The 15,227-nt window shown below is 55.4% G+C and overlaps 2 protein-coding genes across 2 annotated transcripts in view; both read left to right on the forward strand.

The window, feature by feature from the left end:
• Window positions 1-15,227, forward strand: part of LOC135292503 (hydrocephalus-inducing protein-like) — a 267,908-nt gene that overhangs the window by 160,471 nt on the left and 92,210 nt on the right. The gene's annotated exons all lie outside the window — the stretch shown is intronic.
• On the forward strand, window positions 5,926-8,017 carry LOC135292467 (class I histocompatibility antigen, F10 alpha chain-like). Its single transcript, XM_064406667.1, has 2 exons — window positions 5,926-6,037; window positions 6,318-8,017. Exons 1-2 carry the CDS (start codon window positions 5,926-5,928, stop codon window positions 6,884-6,886), a joined length of 681 nt encoding a protein of 226 aa, XP_064262737.1. The 3' UTR covers window positions 6,887-8,017.

The following is a 15,227-nucleotide window of genomic DNA, read 5'->3' on the forward strand; positions in this document are numbered from 1 at the left end:
ACATTTTCTTCTGCATGTGTTGCAGCAGATAACTTGCTTTGCTGGACACTCGGGCAATGACAGCACTCTCCTCTTCCAGCACAGGGTTAAAGCTCCAGGTGCCAGCACTCACCTTGTCCTTATTCGTCACAGACAGCACCATTTCAGAGACCTCCCGAGCCACGAAGTTCTCAAACACCATCTCTGGTGGGGAAACCTGAAACAAGCTCTGTTTCGGGGCAGCTGACGGCAGCTGGAGAGGCGAGGGAGAGCAGGGACAGCTTCAGCTGCTGGGAGGAAGGCTCATGAAGGACAATCTTACACTGATCCCCAGTGAAGTGCAGACTCTGGGGGAGCACATCTGCCCAGGACACACTGGGCAAACAGTGGCTCACCCACCTGTGCTCTGAGCTGATCAAGAACTGCTTGATCAGCTTCCAGCAGGCTCAAGCCAAGCTGCTCTTTTGATTTCTCCACCTTTCCTTCTCCACAAGGCCCCTCTCCAGGGCAATCCTGAACCACTTTGTTCCATGTCCCTTGCTGCCAGTTTCCTGCTCAACAGCCCACCTGCCTCACCTGCCCCTTTGGACTGTGCTTTCTACTGAGCCAGTCCTGTCACAAAAGCAACTTGAAACACACCTCTAAGCAGGCACTGATCCACAGAAAGCAAATCCATTCCCCTCTGCCCAGGGCCAGTCCCCCGCACATCTGGCAGCCTGCAAAATCTAACACCCCGTCAGGGTCCAACACATTGTTCCAACCCAAAGCAGGAATGCAATTGGTTTTGTTAAATCTGTAGGAATTCCTGCAGGTCCTCAGCCTTCCAAGGCCAACGCTGCCACTGTGGAGGGAATCCTGTGACCCTGAGCATTTGATGGTGACCACACCAAAGCAAGAGGTGGCTCCTTCAGCAGGGGAATGGCACATGGCAATGTTGTGCCTTTGTGTCCCCAGCCTTCCCCCATTGTTTTAGCAATGGCAACCACACTCCAGCACAGCCCAGCAGCTGCAGCAGAGGTTATTTGTGTTGCCTCAGTGCACATCAGGACTCCCAGTCCACCACTGCCAGCAGCTTGCAATGACAACAGCACCTGGACACTGAGGTGTTTTGCTGGAGGCAAGCCTGTCACAAGCACACACCCTCTTCAAACTTGCCATCAAACAGAAAGGAAAAGAGCAGGAAAAGGCTACCTTTGGACTAGTCTTGACCAGGTCTATCCATGGGCCAATTCTGGGCAGAATACTCCCCCCAGTGCTGGCCTCTTTCTGCGTGCTGACAAACTTCTCCTGCTGGAACTTAGAGGGAAGCAGCTGGAAGGCAAAACAAATCAAAAAAAAAAAAAAAAAACAACATATCAGCAAGAAGCTCAGAGATGTGCTTGTTCAGAAAGGCATTTCTTGAGCAAGTGGCACTGGCAAATAATTTGTGATCACAGTCACTAGGATAGTTCTGGAAGCCCTGGAAGTTACTTGCTGAAATGCATAGCAAGAATAAATTAATAATACAGGGTGCAATACACATACTCCAACCACATGGCTGTGGCCCATTAATCTCTCTGTGATCTGATCTGACATGTTTGGGGATTTCTGCTCTTTGGCCATTTGTTTCCTCTTATGTTTCATAGGATTGAGGCAGTGACCTTTACAGAGAGTGGGAAGGAGCTCTCAGAACTGCCCCAACTCCATCCCTGCACAACACTCACAACTCACAGCAGGAGACAGCACTGCTGGCTGAGTCCAAGAGAAGCAAGAAAGAAAAGCTGTACCAAGAGGGAGGTGCACAGGAATGTGTCCAAGTTTTAGCTCTCTCTGTTAATGAGCATTTGTTTTCTCTGTCTGGGCTGACAGAGTCCTCCAGAGGAGAAAACACAGGGATCTCCTTGCCAGAGCCTCAGCACTGGGGCATCTTCAGCCAAGTGAGCTCCAGACAGCAAGGCACCTTGGTGGCCCTGACTGCAGTGCTGCCTGCAGGGCTGGAGCTGTGCCCACCCAGGAGCTGAGAGAGAACAGCTGCTTTGGGAGCTCTTCTGGCTGGAACCAGCCGTGGCTCTCAAGGCTTTGGGCACAGTTTGAGCTCTCCCCCCACATGCCCAGGTGCCCAAGGGCAGGTTGGTCACAGCAGCACAGAGCAATGCCCAGCCTGACAGAAGGAATTCCTGTGGCAAAGGGCAGGCACAGAAGCACATGCTGAGGGCTTCAGCTGCACATTGCTTTCACTTGGCTCCCGTGGCACAGCCAGGCAAGGCGCTGGGCTGTCCCTGAAACATCACACAGTGTTCCCTCCTGCACCAGGACAGCCCCCACCAACAGCAGCACAGCACAAAGAGCTGGGCAGGGGCTCTGCAGCTTCCCAGCGCTGCTGGACAACAGGGGCAGGGACACCAGGGACACCAGGGCACTTGCCAGCCTGAGCACAGCCCCAGTGGCTACTCACAGTGTTAGGCTGCAGTCTTTCCCTCTGCAAAAGACGAGGTGTTGGTGTCTTTTTTGGGAATCCAGAAGCCATTCTGAAGGGAGGATGTCACAGAGGAACGACAAGGCCTCAGCAAAACTGGAAGGAGCAACAATGGAACTCTGAAAATCCAGAACCCAATTCATGGCAGACTCAACGCATATATGCTGCTAAACATTTTATATCATTTGAAAGTAGCTAAGTGCTTGTTTGGCATAAGTAGTGAGTATTGTTAGGCCTCTAGTTGGACTTTATTTGAAATAGATGACCACCTTGTGCAATTCAAAGATGGATCATACTGAAACCTGGAGCTAAAAAGCTGAGCATGAATAATGCTTAGAACAGACAAAGCTGTAGCTTAAATATTACTTAAAAACAGCTTGCGTGGACCTGCTCTTCTTTAGGCTAAACACCCCCTGCTCTCTCAGCTGCTCCTCACTGGACTTGGGAGAGGCTGCAATGTTATGGTTCATGGCTTAAATATTGCTACAAAGGACATTTTGCCGACTGTGACAAAACTCTATAAAGAAGCTGAGAGCACCCAAGCCCACCCTTCCCTGAAAATGCCTCCTGACTGGAACTTGGGACTGAGAATTCAGCCCCACAAGGGAACTTGAGACAAGATAAAGGTGACACTATTGTCCCATTAGCTCAGGTCTGGGCAGAAGGGAACAAGGCCAAGGGAGAAAAACAGATCCACAACAAAGCCAAAGCCAGCAGCTCTCCTGAAAATCAGCTCTGTCTGCCTTCAGGCTGGGCAAGTCATAGCCACAGACTCCTCTGCTGAGGCCAGGTTTGCACACAAACCTCCCATCAAAGACCTCCACTGTGTCCCCAGACCCATTCCTGAGGCCTTGCACCAGATGATTGCAGGGCATGCAAAGTAACACAACAGATCTGAAAATCCACAACTCAATTCATGGCAGACTCAAAGGATATACTGGTGCTAACGATTTTCTATTACTTGAAAATAGCAATAGACAGTCAAACTTGCCCCACCCCAGGGAGGTACCTGGGAGGTCCCACCTTGCCCAAATCTGCATTAATCCATTGGAATCTTACATTTTGCAATACTTCACCACAGAGAAGACCAGAAGAGGATTTTATGGTATGCCAATGGGATCCATGGAATGGTGATATTTTTACTTAATCTGTCTCTGTCATTCTCTTTCTTCCCCCTCTTCCCAACCCCATCTCCACCCCCTTCACCCCCCCCCCCCCTTTTTCTATTCCTTTCTCTCTCTTCCTCACATTTACTGTTCCATAAAATCCAGACTACTGACTTTGGCAAATTGCCTCGTTTGCACCTCAATTCAGAGGCCTCTCCCTAATAATTTTAATAACCAGATAATAACAACCCACGGAAACTTGAACAGAACTCATTCACCTTGAAGCAGTTTAAGCAATCACTATAGGGAAAAAAAAGTATAGATGAGTACATTTAGAAAATGTTGCATTTCTTCAGTGCAAAAAAAAAGCACAATCAGGAGACGAACTATTGTTCATCCACTCAGCTGTGCATGCCACTGAACTGCTGCACCAGAAGACTGGCATTATCCCATCCTGTATTTCCCTTTGGCCTTCTCTCTCAGAGTGCACATGAGACAAAACCAAACAGTTCAACTTTAGTCAATCTTTACCTTCAAAGGAAATTCACGATCTTTTCCAGAGGCCAATGCTTTGCACGTTGAGGAATCCTCTGCAGAGACCAATGCTCCGCGAATTGAGGACTCCTAGCAGAGGCCAATGCTCTGCACGTTCAGGATGTTGTTTGCAGAGGCCAATGCTCTGCACGTTTCGGAATTCTCAGCGGGGCACAATGCTCCGCAAATTCAAAGGACTCACTCGCAGAGACCAATGCTCCGCGAACAATTCACTCGGCGAATCGCCCAGTGTAGCTGCCTGTACGGGCCCAGGCTGCGCACACACAGCCAGGGCCGCGTTCTCGGGCAACTGAGGCCGCGCCGCTGTCACAGACGCTGCCGCCCGCGCGGTTACCAGGCAACCGCGGCGCCCGAACGTCGGGGCCAGGCCGGGTTCCGGCGGGGCCGGGCCGGTTCGGGCGGGGCCGGGCCGGGCTCCGGCGGGGCCGGGCGGGTTCAGGCGGGGCCGGGCCGGGTTCCGGCGGGGCCGGGCCGGGCTCGGGCGGGGCCGGGCCGGGTTCCGGCGGGGCCGGGCCGGGTTCCGGCAGGCTCGGGCCGGGGCCGGGCCGCAGTGATTTTCAAAGGAGATTGTCACTTGAACTACTGCCTTAACTTTGTGAAGAGTCTTTCTGTAAGTATTAGCAAAAGCCTAAAATGTGGTGCTAGAGACACCTCTGTCAGGTCTGTCCCTTGCTCTCTGTGTAGCACTGGTGTTCTGTCCCGGCTGGAACAGCCGGAGGGGCTGAGCGAGCTGGGAAAGGGGCTCAGCCTGGAGAGGAGGAGGCTCGGGGGGACCTTGTGGCTCTGCACAGCTCCCTGGCAGGAGGGCGCTGCGGGTTCAGGAAGCGCCGGAGCAGCGTGGTTCCCTCTCTCCTCTCCCGCTCAACCTCTTCCTCCCTCCCTCCTCCTCCTCCCCCATTTCCGAAGCCCTCGCAGCCCACGGGAGGAGTGGAGATAGAGGCGGGACAGGGCAGAATGCAGAGAGGGGATGCCAGGAGTAGGAGTGACTGGGCTGTACTGGGACCATACTGGGATCATGCTGGGAGGGAGTAGGAGCAGCACGATGGCTGCAGCGCTGGGACTGGGGGCACTCCTTGGCGAGAGAGGGGGGGTGGGACCCCCGGCACGGGACCCCCTTGCTCTCTTTATCCTGCACAGGGACCCTCCTGAATCCCCCATTTCCAGATATCAGGACCCTCTGCTCCCCATTTTCCCGGCCATCCATGGCTCCCAGCCTGCAGACTTGCCGTGGGCTTGACGGCCTGGAACACCTTGGAACCCCATTCCTGCCTTTCCCAGCCCCTAGCCCCTCCTTTCTGCAAAACCAGAGACCTCCTGAACTCCCCCTTTCCCAACATCCCAGGTGTCCCCACCCTGGACTCCCCTTTCCTGGGCTCAAGGACCCCCTGGAATTCCCTTCTACCTCTCCATGTCCCTGCCTTCCCCCATTTCCGTCACCCCACTGACACCCTCCTGCACCCCTATTCCTGAGAAACGAGACACCCTTTTACCCCTTTGCCGGGCACTGAGAGCCCCCTGTCCCCCCCCAGTTCTCCTGCCCCTGTGTTCCCTGCCCGTGGTACTGTTGGAGCCCGGCCCGGGGTTCCCCCAGTTGGTGTCCATGGGGTCCCTGGATGGGATCCCCTTCCAGCACTGCCATAGCCGCCGGGGGTGGCAGCTGGAGCCGAGCCGGGATCTCGGCACAGCCAGAGCCGGCACAACGAGCAGCACCAGCACGGGGCCACCGGGGAGCTGCAGGTGCTGCGGGAGCGGCACAGCCAGAGCGGGGCTGAGCGGGGGCAGCCGCGCCTGGGGCATCTCTGGGGCTGCCATGGCAACTGTGGGACTGCCATGGGGATCCGGGAGATGGAGCCCGAGGAACGAACAAATTCCCCGGGGCACAGCTGCGTGGAGTGGCTCCAGAAATATGTCAGATATGGGCGGGAGGAGCTGCAGTGTAAAGGTGGGGAGGGCAGAGTTCCCATGGGAATGTGGGAATTGAGAATGCGGGATTTGGGAGGACAAAATCTGCCAACATGGGAATTACCAAGGGAATTCCATGGATAGATCTGTCATCCCATTCCCATGGGACTTCCATGGTTGAATCCCACTGTTGTCCCGTTCCCATGGGAATTCTGTAGATGGATCTCACTGCCATGCCATTGCCATGGAATTCCATGGGGAGATCCCTGTCCCACTGCCATGGAATTCCATGGATGCATCTCACCGTTACCCCATCCCAGAGCCCCCTGATGTCCGTGTGTCCCGAAAAATGGAACACGGGATCCTGACACTGTCCTGCCGCGCATACAGATTCTACCCCTGCACCATTGGGACCAGCTGGATGAAGGGGATGAAATCCCGGATCGTTCCACACCTGGGCAGGATCGAAGCGCTGCTGGAGGAGCAGGAGCAGCCCCTGCGCCGGGCGGAGCATCCCGGAATGCCAGAGCCTGGGATCTGCTCCTGGGCTGAGGCTGGGAACATGGAATGTGGGAACTGGGAATTTGGGACTGTGGAGCAGTGGGATGGGGGTTCCCCTCCCCTCCTCACCATGCCGTGCTTCCCAGAGCTGGAATCCAGCAGGAATCTCACCCTGGTGGTCGCTGTGTCTGTCAGTGCTGCCATCAGCATTGTTATCCTCATTGGATTTGGTGTCTGGAAGCTCCAATCTGGTTCGCTCCAAACCCAACCTGGGGGTCACCCTGTTCTTCTCCCCTTCCCAGACACTTGGAGATCCCCCCATGACCCATCCATCCCCACCAAACTCCTCCTTGGGTCACCCCTAAGTCCCCAGTGGGGATTTCTGTGAGTTCCCCTGTGTTCCCCCATTCCCAGGACTTTGGGGGTCCCCCCCAACCTGTCTGTGCCCCCCCTGATTTCTTCCACAGCCCCTCTGTGATGGTGGGGGCTGGGGTCCAAGTGCTGGTACTCCCTGCCTGCAGCAGATCCAGCACTGAGGGGAGTCCCTTAGCATTTGGGGTCCCCTGGGGTTAGGGGTCACCCAGGATCTCCCTGGACACGCTGACACTGCCCATGCTCAGTGAGAAGGTTCATTCCCAGCACGAGGCCTCAGCTGTGTCACTGGCATTGCCCAGGTACCCAGAAAGCCTCCCGGGAACCCCAAACCCTCTGGAACATCCCAGCTTCCCTGGGACCCCAATATCATCCCTAGCTTCTCCAAAAGCTCCCCAAGACTGCAAAACCCCATACAGACCCCCCCAAACCTTCTCAGGACATCAAAATTCCCACAGGACGTCCCAACACCCCTCCAGACCCCCTTGAGAAGGTTCATACCTGGCATGGGATCCCCATCTCCGTCGCCAGCAGGTATCCCAAAACAGCCTTGCGTTCCCCTTGGGATCGCCTAATCCCCCCCTCTGGGACCCCTGAAAACTCCCTTTGGGAACCCCCAAAACTCCACCATGACCTCAAAAACCCCCAGTATACACAAACCCCCCTGGGAACCCCTCACAACAGTTTATGCCCAGCACAGAGTCCCCATCACCATCACCCAGGTACCCCCAAACCCTCCTGGGACCCCCAAACCCCCCTGGGACCCCCAACCTTCCCAGGATGTCCAACCCCTCCCTGGGCTCCGCTGTCGGAATCAACGGGAGTGGTGTTGCCCTTTTAAGGGGACTTATAGTAGGACCTGACCATAGCAGGAGCCCTTAAAGCAGCGATGGTAGAGAGAACCCCAAAAATCCACCCTGGGGGGCAAAACGTCCCCTACTGGAGCTTGGAATGGGGGTGGGGTCCCTTAAAAATGTCACTTAAAGCTGTCATGATCCCCCCCTTAAAAGGGGCTTGTGGGGCTGCGTCCTCTCAAGCACCCTAAAATGGGGTGGAAAAAACACCCTAGTAGTGTTGAGATCCCCCCAGAAAAATCCTAAAAATGTCCCCTTCAAAGGGGTCTGAAGAGCCTTAAAGGGTCTCAAGGAGGGACAAGGTCCCCTCCTCTGCTGGGGCCTCTCCGAGCTGGGAACTCTTCCGTTTACTGCCCTCGGAGGAGCCCTGAAGGACGGCGGGTCCTGGGCTGAGCCCCCCCCTCATTTGGGACTGCGGAGGGAACTGGGGGGGCTGGGATGGGGCTTAGGGGTCCTGGGGTAACCTGGAGGACCCTCAGTGGGTCTCACCTCCCCCTGTGCCCCCTCTCCCACCCCTTTCCCATTGTTGCCCCCAAACCTCTACTCCCCCAGATCGGTTTGGGAGTGACCCAGCCCATTCCCGTCGTGGCCCACCCAGGGAGGAGGAGGAAGACGGTGGGATAGAGGAGGAGGAAGATAGAGGGAGAGAGGAGGCAGAGCAGGCAGAGGAGGAGCTGGAGCAGCTGGAGGAAGCACTGCGTGCTTTCAGCTCTCTCTGCACTCGCAGCAGCTTCGGCTCGGGACCATCGCCCCCCATCCCGCAGGTGCCCGGGGAGGGGGAGCTCGCCCCAAGTATCCCGGGGGTCCCTGGGTTTGGGATTTTTTTGGGGGGATGTTTGGAGCTTGCAGAGCTCCAAAGCCGAGCCGCAGATGGCCCTCAGGGGGACATCGGGGGGTCCCTGGTGATATGAATAAGAAGCTTGACTAGGCCAATACTCAAGCAGCAATCAATTTATTAATGAATATGGTAAAGTATGAGCAATACAGCGCTGGGTACAGTGGGGGGAATTTTCCCTCCAACTGCACACCGATAGTTGGGGCTTACAGATATTTATAGGGGTTTTCATAAGCTTTTTCAGCAGTTTCTATTCCAAATGTTTGCGTCACAATTCTATACACTATTGTGATTTAGTTTTTCTCAGGATGTATCTCAGAAAGGAGTATCCCCAGATGGTGGGGTCCAGCTTCTGAAGGAAGAAAGAAGTCTCTCAGCTGGTGAGGTCCAGGGTCCATATGCGGGTTCACCTTTGAATTGCAAGGGCTATAAATCTCATACCAGTGATGTCCAGCTTCCCTTGGTCAAAACTATCCATCCTTGAGTGGATGTTCATCTTCCTTTCTCAAGCTGCTTTTGCATATTTTGTTAAGGTGTCGAGATAAGCATCTTTCCTTTTGATATATTCTAAAGCTATAGTTTCAAAGATCCTTACTACAAGCATTATTCTGAAATTATACTTCAAAAGGTTGTTATTGCAAACTCTTTTTAGCTAGAAGCAGAAAGTTCCTGTCAAACAGCAACATCCTTAAAGCTTTAATTCGAATGCTCCTAAATCAACTTAAGACTTATAAAGGTTAATTGCAAACAAAGGATAGGTTCAAAGGCCTTCTTCCATGCTTTACTTCCTCAGTTATTTATTAGAATTGTCTTCATAACTGTCCCACAGTCAGTTTCCACACATATCACAATCACAGATATACACATTGCCTGTATGTACCTGACACAAAACACAGCTTTATATTTCACATCGGGAGGTGTTTTTAGGGAGTTGTGGCCATCCCCTGGCAGGGCTCACCTGCAAACTGGGTGTAGGCTGTGTCTTGGAGGAAGGTGCCACGGCCAAAGTCAATCAGTTTCAGCTGCCCGCTGGCCAGGTTGAGCAGGATGTTCTCAGGCTTGATGTCCCTGTGCAGGACCCCGCAGCTGGTGCAGTGCCGCACGGCCTCCAGCACCTGGTGGAACAGCCCCCGCGCCTCCTCCTCCGGCAGGAACCTCCGCTCCGCCAGGAAATCCGAGAGCTCCTGGCACCGCTCCGGACGCTCCAGCACCAGCAAGAAGCTGTCGGGGAGCTCAAGCCACTCCAGGAGCTGAATGACACCAGCACAGCCACAGGACACCTTGGCCAGCAGCACGATCTTCAGGGGCGTGCTGGTGCCGTCGGGCTGCGGGAGGAGCGCGATGCCGTCAGTGGGGCTGAGGCCATGCCAGGGCTCTGGGACCCCTCAGCCAGCCTGGGATGCTCTGCACGCCCCACTCAGCCCACGCCTGCTCTCCCTGCAGGGCTCCCGGTAGCTCCACGGTGCCGGGCCCCGGCTCCTCGCCGCCCGGCACGGCCCGGCTTCTGCCGCTGGCCCTGCTCACTCACCAGCTCGCCCCAGTGCCGGATGCCATCCCACGGCATGCATTGATGGCCACCTGCAAGCAAGTGCCCGCCCCACCGCACCCCGGCCTTTTCCTCCTCCTCCTCCTCCTCTGCCCACCGCCGGCCCCTCCGCTCACCGGGGCGCCGCCCAAGAGCCGCGTTCCCGAGCAGACGCTGCCGAAGCCGCTGGGTCCCAGCAGCAAAACCAGCCATTACTGCTCCTGCAGTGCCTCCTGCGCCTTCCCTGTGGGCGGGATGCGGCTGTCAGCACTCGGCCCAGGGCCAGCAACAGCCCCTGACCACCCCAGGCCGGCCGTCCCCACCCACCCCCGGCCCCCGTAGCCACGCTGCCGAACGGCGGAGCTCGGCCCGGGGAAGCCGCAGCGGAGGCGGCGGGAGCGGCCGCGCCGCGTGTGTCCTCCGCGGGCCCCGGGAGGAGCTGGGGCCGGGAACAGGACTGGAGCCCACATGGGGGCCAGGGCCGGGCTCGGGCCAGGCGCAGCCAAAGTGAGGCGATGCCGCCCCGGCCCCAGGCACTGATGCCCGCCCAGCAGCGCCACAGCCAGGACGGCGAGAGCCGGGGGGAGGCAAGACCGCGGCGGGATGCCTGGGGCCGGGGATGGGCTGGGGACATGGCCCTGCCCGGCACGGGGAGAGGGACGGGCCGGGGCAGGCACACCGGGAGTGGCTGCGGGGCACCGAGACAGAGTGCGGGACACCGGCAGAGGGAGAGGAGGAACAAGAGAGACATGGCAAGGGCCGTAGACTCGCTGCTGCAAGACCTGGGGCCATTTGTCCGTGTGTCCATTCCACACTTGGCCCCGCACCCCGGGGCAGCCCCTGAGTCTGTCCAAACACGGGAACTTCGCTGTGTTGAGCCCAGATCCAGAGTCCTGACTCCTGCACAGGGGCACGGGAAAAACCCTCGGTCGCTGCTGTGCATTCTCCCTGCTGAGGCTCAACACTGGCAGGGCACATTCCCTGCCTGCAGGATTTGTTTCTGGCCCAAGCACTGCACTTATGGCTCTGGCATAGCTTTCCAGCAAAACCAGGGCGAGGCAAACTGTGTGTAGCTTGTGGTATTTTAGAGTGTCTAAAACTCGCTAAGCCATCGATCGGAGAGGTGAGATGCATTTGGAATTCATGGCATGGAGAAGTAGTGCAACATAGAAAAGGGGAGCATAGAAATAAATAGAGGAAAAGATCTCACATTGTGCCTTTCCATTTTCATTTCATTTCCGGAAAGCCGTTTCACTTTTCCAGGAATCTTCTCCACAGTCCTGTCTGCTCTTTTCAAGAACCTTCTTTCCTGGAGAACAAGGTTGAGCTTCTGTCACAAGATGTGCCTCCAACTGCAGCTTCTCTTGGCTTTCCATACCGTGAGTGCAGCAAAGCAAGAGAAATGTTTGGATTACTTGACAACTTGTCCTTTCTTTTCCTTGTGGGCTGGGGAGTTGTGCCATTGGGGAGTTTTTCATGGTGCCTGTTCTAACCCAAGAAAACAGGAGGTTTTGTTGGGGACTTGCTGGGGAATGCAAGCCTGACTGAATGCAGAGAAAGAATCTCCAGGACACTCAGGGAACTCCCTGGGCTGGGCTCAGTTCCTGCTGGGACTCTGCAGAGGGCTGGCCTCCAACTGGGATCAGCAGCAGCTGGAAATACCTCTGGGAATCTCCATTTTCTGCTGCTCCAAGGAAGCAATGAAGCCAGTCAAGTTCTGTTTCTTCTTTCTCCTGGTCGATTTTTTCATTTGATTTGCCACTCCAGAGGCAATGTCTGTGATGGTCTCTGTAAGTTGATCCTATTTCAACAGCACCAGCAACAGGGCTGTGTTTGAGTGCTCGGTGAGGCTTTAATTCCCCTCGACTTAGTGCTTAAAGACTTGTGAGCATTTCAATCTCTGCTAATCATGATGCCTGTGACAAAAACACGGGGTTCACCATCACAAAAGCACAGTTGGTAGCAGTGATTGAAAGAGGCAAGTGCAGTTGTACTGATAAAATTCAGGTGGCAAACAGAAGAGGGTCAAGAGCAGCCATGATCTCCAATTCCCAGGGCAAAGGCACCAGCAGCCTCCTGCTGTCAGCTCAGGGTGAGTAAAACAGTGCTGAAAAGAGCTCTGGAACGCGATCTTTTCCTCCTCTGAGGGCTGGGTCAGGGCAGCACAGGCAGGCCCTGAGGAGTCAGGGCTGTGTGTGGGTGCTGGTTGCTCTACTCCAGGATTCAGCTGGAAAAAGCCCTTGGGAGCCGAGGCAGGAGCAGGCGGGAAGGGGCCGGCGCTGCTGCTGCTCCTGCCCGGGAGCCCCGGCTGGGCCGGGCTGGCGCCCGCTGCGCTGCGGCTGCTGCTGCTGCCAGAGCCGGGCGGGACTCGGGGACAGCGACGGACACGGGGGGACAGCAAAGGCCTGGCAGCTGCAGGGATGTTGGTGCTCGGGCCAGCGCCAGCACACAGCTTCAGCCCGCAATTAACCCTGAGGGAAACGCTGGGGAAAGGCTCCATTTCAGCCTTTCTTTACTGGTCGCTGGGAAGGGACTGAAATTAAAGAAGACAAGCAGGACGCGACCCCTTCTCCTTTGGGGGCACCCCCGTGCCTGGGGCTGTGAGGGGTTATGAGGGGCCATGAAGGGCTGTGAGGGACTGTGAGGGGTCATGAGAGGTTGTGAATCACAGAATCACAGAATCTCTAGGTTGGAAGAGACCTTTAAGATCATCGAGTCCAACCCATGTTCTAACACCTCAACTAGATCATGGCACCAAGTGCCACATCCAGTCTTTTTTAAAACACATCCAGGGATGGTGACTCCACCACCTCCCTGGGCAGATGATTCCAGTATTTGACCACTCTTCCTGTGAAAAAGTTCCTCCTTAAGTCTAGCCTGTATCTCCCTTGGTGCAGCTTGAGACTGTGTCCTCTTGTTCTATCTGTTGTTGCCCGGAGAAAGAGACCGACCCCCAGCTCACCACAGCCACCCTTCAGGAAGTTGAAGAGAGTGATAAGGTCACATCTGAGTCTCCTTTTCTCCAGGCTAAACAATCCCAGCTCCCTCAGTCGTTCCTCATATGGCTTGTGTTCCAAGCCCCTCACCAGCCTCGTGCTCCTCTTCTCTGAGGGGCTGTGAGGGGTCATGAGTGGCTGTGAGGGGTCATGAAGGGCTGTGAGGGGCTGTGAGGGGTCATGAGTGGCTGTGAGGGGCTGTGAGGGGTCATGAAGGGCTGTGAGGGGTCGTGAAGGGCCATGAGGGGCTGTGAGGGGCCATAAGGGACTTTGAGGGTCCATGAGGGGCCATGAGCTGTGAGAAGCTGTGAGGGCTGTGAGGGGTCATGGGGAAATGTGAGGGGCTGTGAGAGACGAAGAAGGGCCAGGAGGGGCCATGGAGAACTGTGAGGGAGCCATGAGGGGCTGTGAGGGGCCATGAGGGGCCATAAGGGTCTGTTGGGGTCGGCCGTTACTTGTCTGTGCCCCAGCACGGGAAAAGGTGGTTCTGGGCAGGCCGCGCTTTGAAAAAGGAGGCTGGACTCTTGCTTTTTCGGTCTTCGGGTGTGTTTATTGTTTCTTATCTACAAAGTTTTTCTGTCTGCCCAGCCGAGGTCTGATCAGCAAGACAGCCAAGGGCACTCTCTCCCGCCCATGGGGCGGTTGTCTCTTTTATAGTGAAAACTACGTAGAAGATATTTACCTTCTATTTCCAGTACTTGTCATCCTTGTTAGCAAGTGCACCTTCACCATGAACCAATCCACATGTGCCAACGTCATCCTGAACATGGATGCCAAGGAGAAGAAAGAAGAAGGACAGGGCACGCCCAAATCCCTCCATCTTAGAACTCCTGACCCCCATGTACAGGATTCCAAACCCCCCTGTACAAGGTTCAAAACCCCCCTGTACAGTGCTCCAAAAATTTCCCTTCTTCTTGTGATTGCTACTACTATGCTACTTAAACTTTTGTGGCCTGTAATTCTTCATATAAGGTTGGCAATTTGCTCCATGAATTAAGATCGAATTTCCAGGTGTCTTTGGCTTCCTGCCAGGGTGTCCGAGCCCCTGCCAGGGCTGTGAGACATCCAGGGCATCCAGAGAGATGTCCTGGGTTCCGACATGGAAGGAAGGATAAAAGGAAAGCAATGCTCTCTAAGACTGAGGCTGACTGAGCTCCATCCTCCCAGCCAGCTCCCCTACCCAACACTGGGTTTAGCAGTCACCTGGGCAGAAAGGGCTTATCAAGCCTTCTGAGAGGCCAGCAGAGTCCAGATAAATCCATCAGGGAGGCTTCTCCCTGCTCATCCCTCTGGTGTGTCCACAGCACTCGTCGAGGATGTCACATTAATCTTCGAGGAGTGCCTGATCTGCAGCAGCACCGACCTCGAGCACAAGCTGCAGTCGGTGGAATGCGCCAGCCTGTTTGTCACAGATGAGAACAGATTCATCTTCAGCAAGGCTCAGGTTGGGCAAGAGGCTGAAGCTCATTTCAATATTTACAACGCAAGCTGTCTGCCATGCGATGTGGTGCTCTCCATCGAACCCCTGCCTGGAGAGGTAAGAACAGGAGGCCAAGGTGGTGGCTGCCCTCTAAGGGCCGTGTGAGAGCCTGTTTTGTTCTCCAGATGCATTGCTGCCTGTGGCCCAGATTAGGCTAGTTCAGTGCAGGTCAAACTGCAGGGGAGAGCAGCAGAGCCAGGGAGCAGACATGCATTCTGCATGTCTGGGGCAAGGTTTTGGCTCAAACCGCTGGGTCTTTGATGGGAGAAGTGAGTCCTTCTGAACCTCTCTTGGAAGCACACGCAGAGAGGGGCTGTTATGAACTGACATGACAGGGCTCAAAGCAGAGCATTTCCTCAGGCTCCCTGGCTTTTCCTTCTCTTTGAAGGCCAGCTCTAGGTTATTTGCAGGGTTTTCTGTGCAGTGCCCACCTCCCATATAGGGGGGTGCAGCTGCCAGCCCTCAAAACATACACTGCTTTAGCACAAGGTCAGCATTCCCCGGGAGGGAGGGAGCCTGCCCAGGGAAGCAGGAAGGAGACACACTGTCTGGGACTGCTCTCAGTAATGCATTTATGAATAAAACCACGTCATGTTGAAAGGTGTTTCCTCCTAACACTGCTCTCTGGGTTCCCCCAAGGCAAAAAGCCCTATCAACAACATTTTCA

The sequence above is a fragment of the Passer domesticus genome, unplaced genomic scaffold (genome assembly GCF_036417665.1).
Source record: "Passer domesticus isolate bPasDom1 unplaced genomic scaffold, bPasDom1.hap1 HAP1_SCAFFOLD_37, whole genome shotgun sequence".
Classification (NCBI taxonomy): Eukaryota; Metazoa; Chordata; class Aves; order Passeriformes; family Passeridae; genus Passer; species Passer domesticus.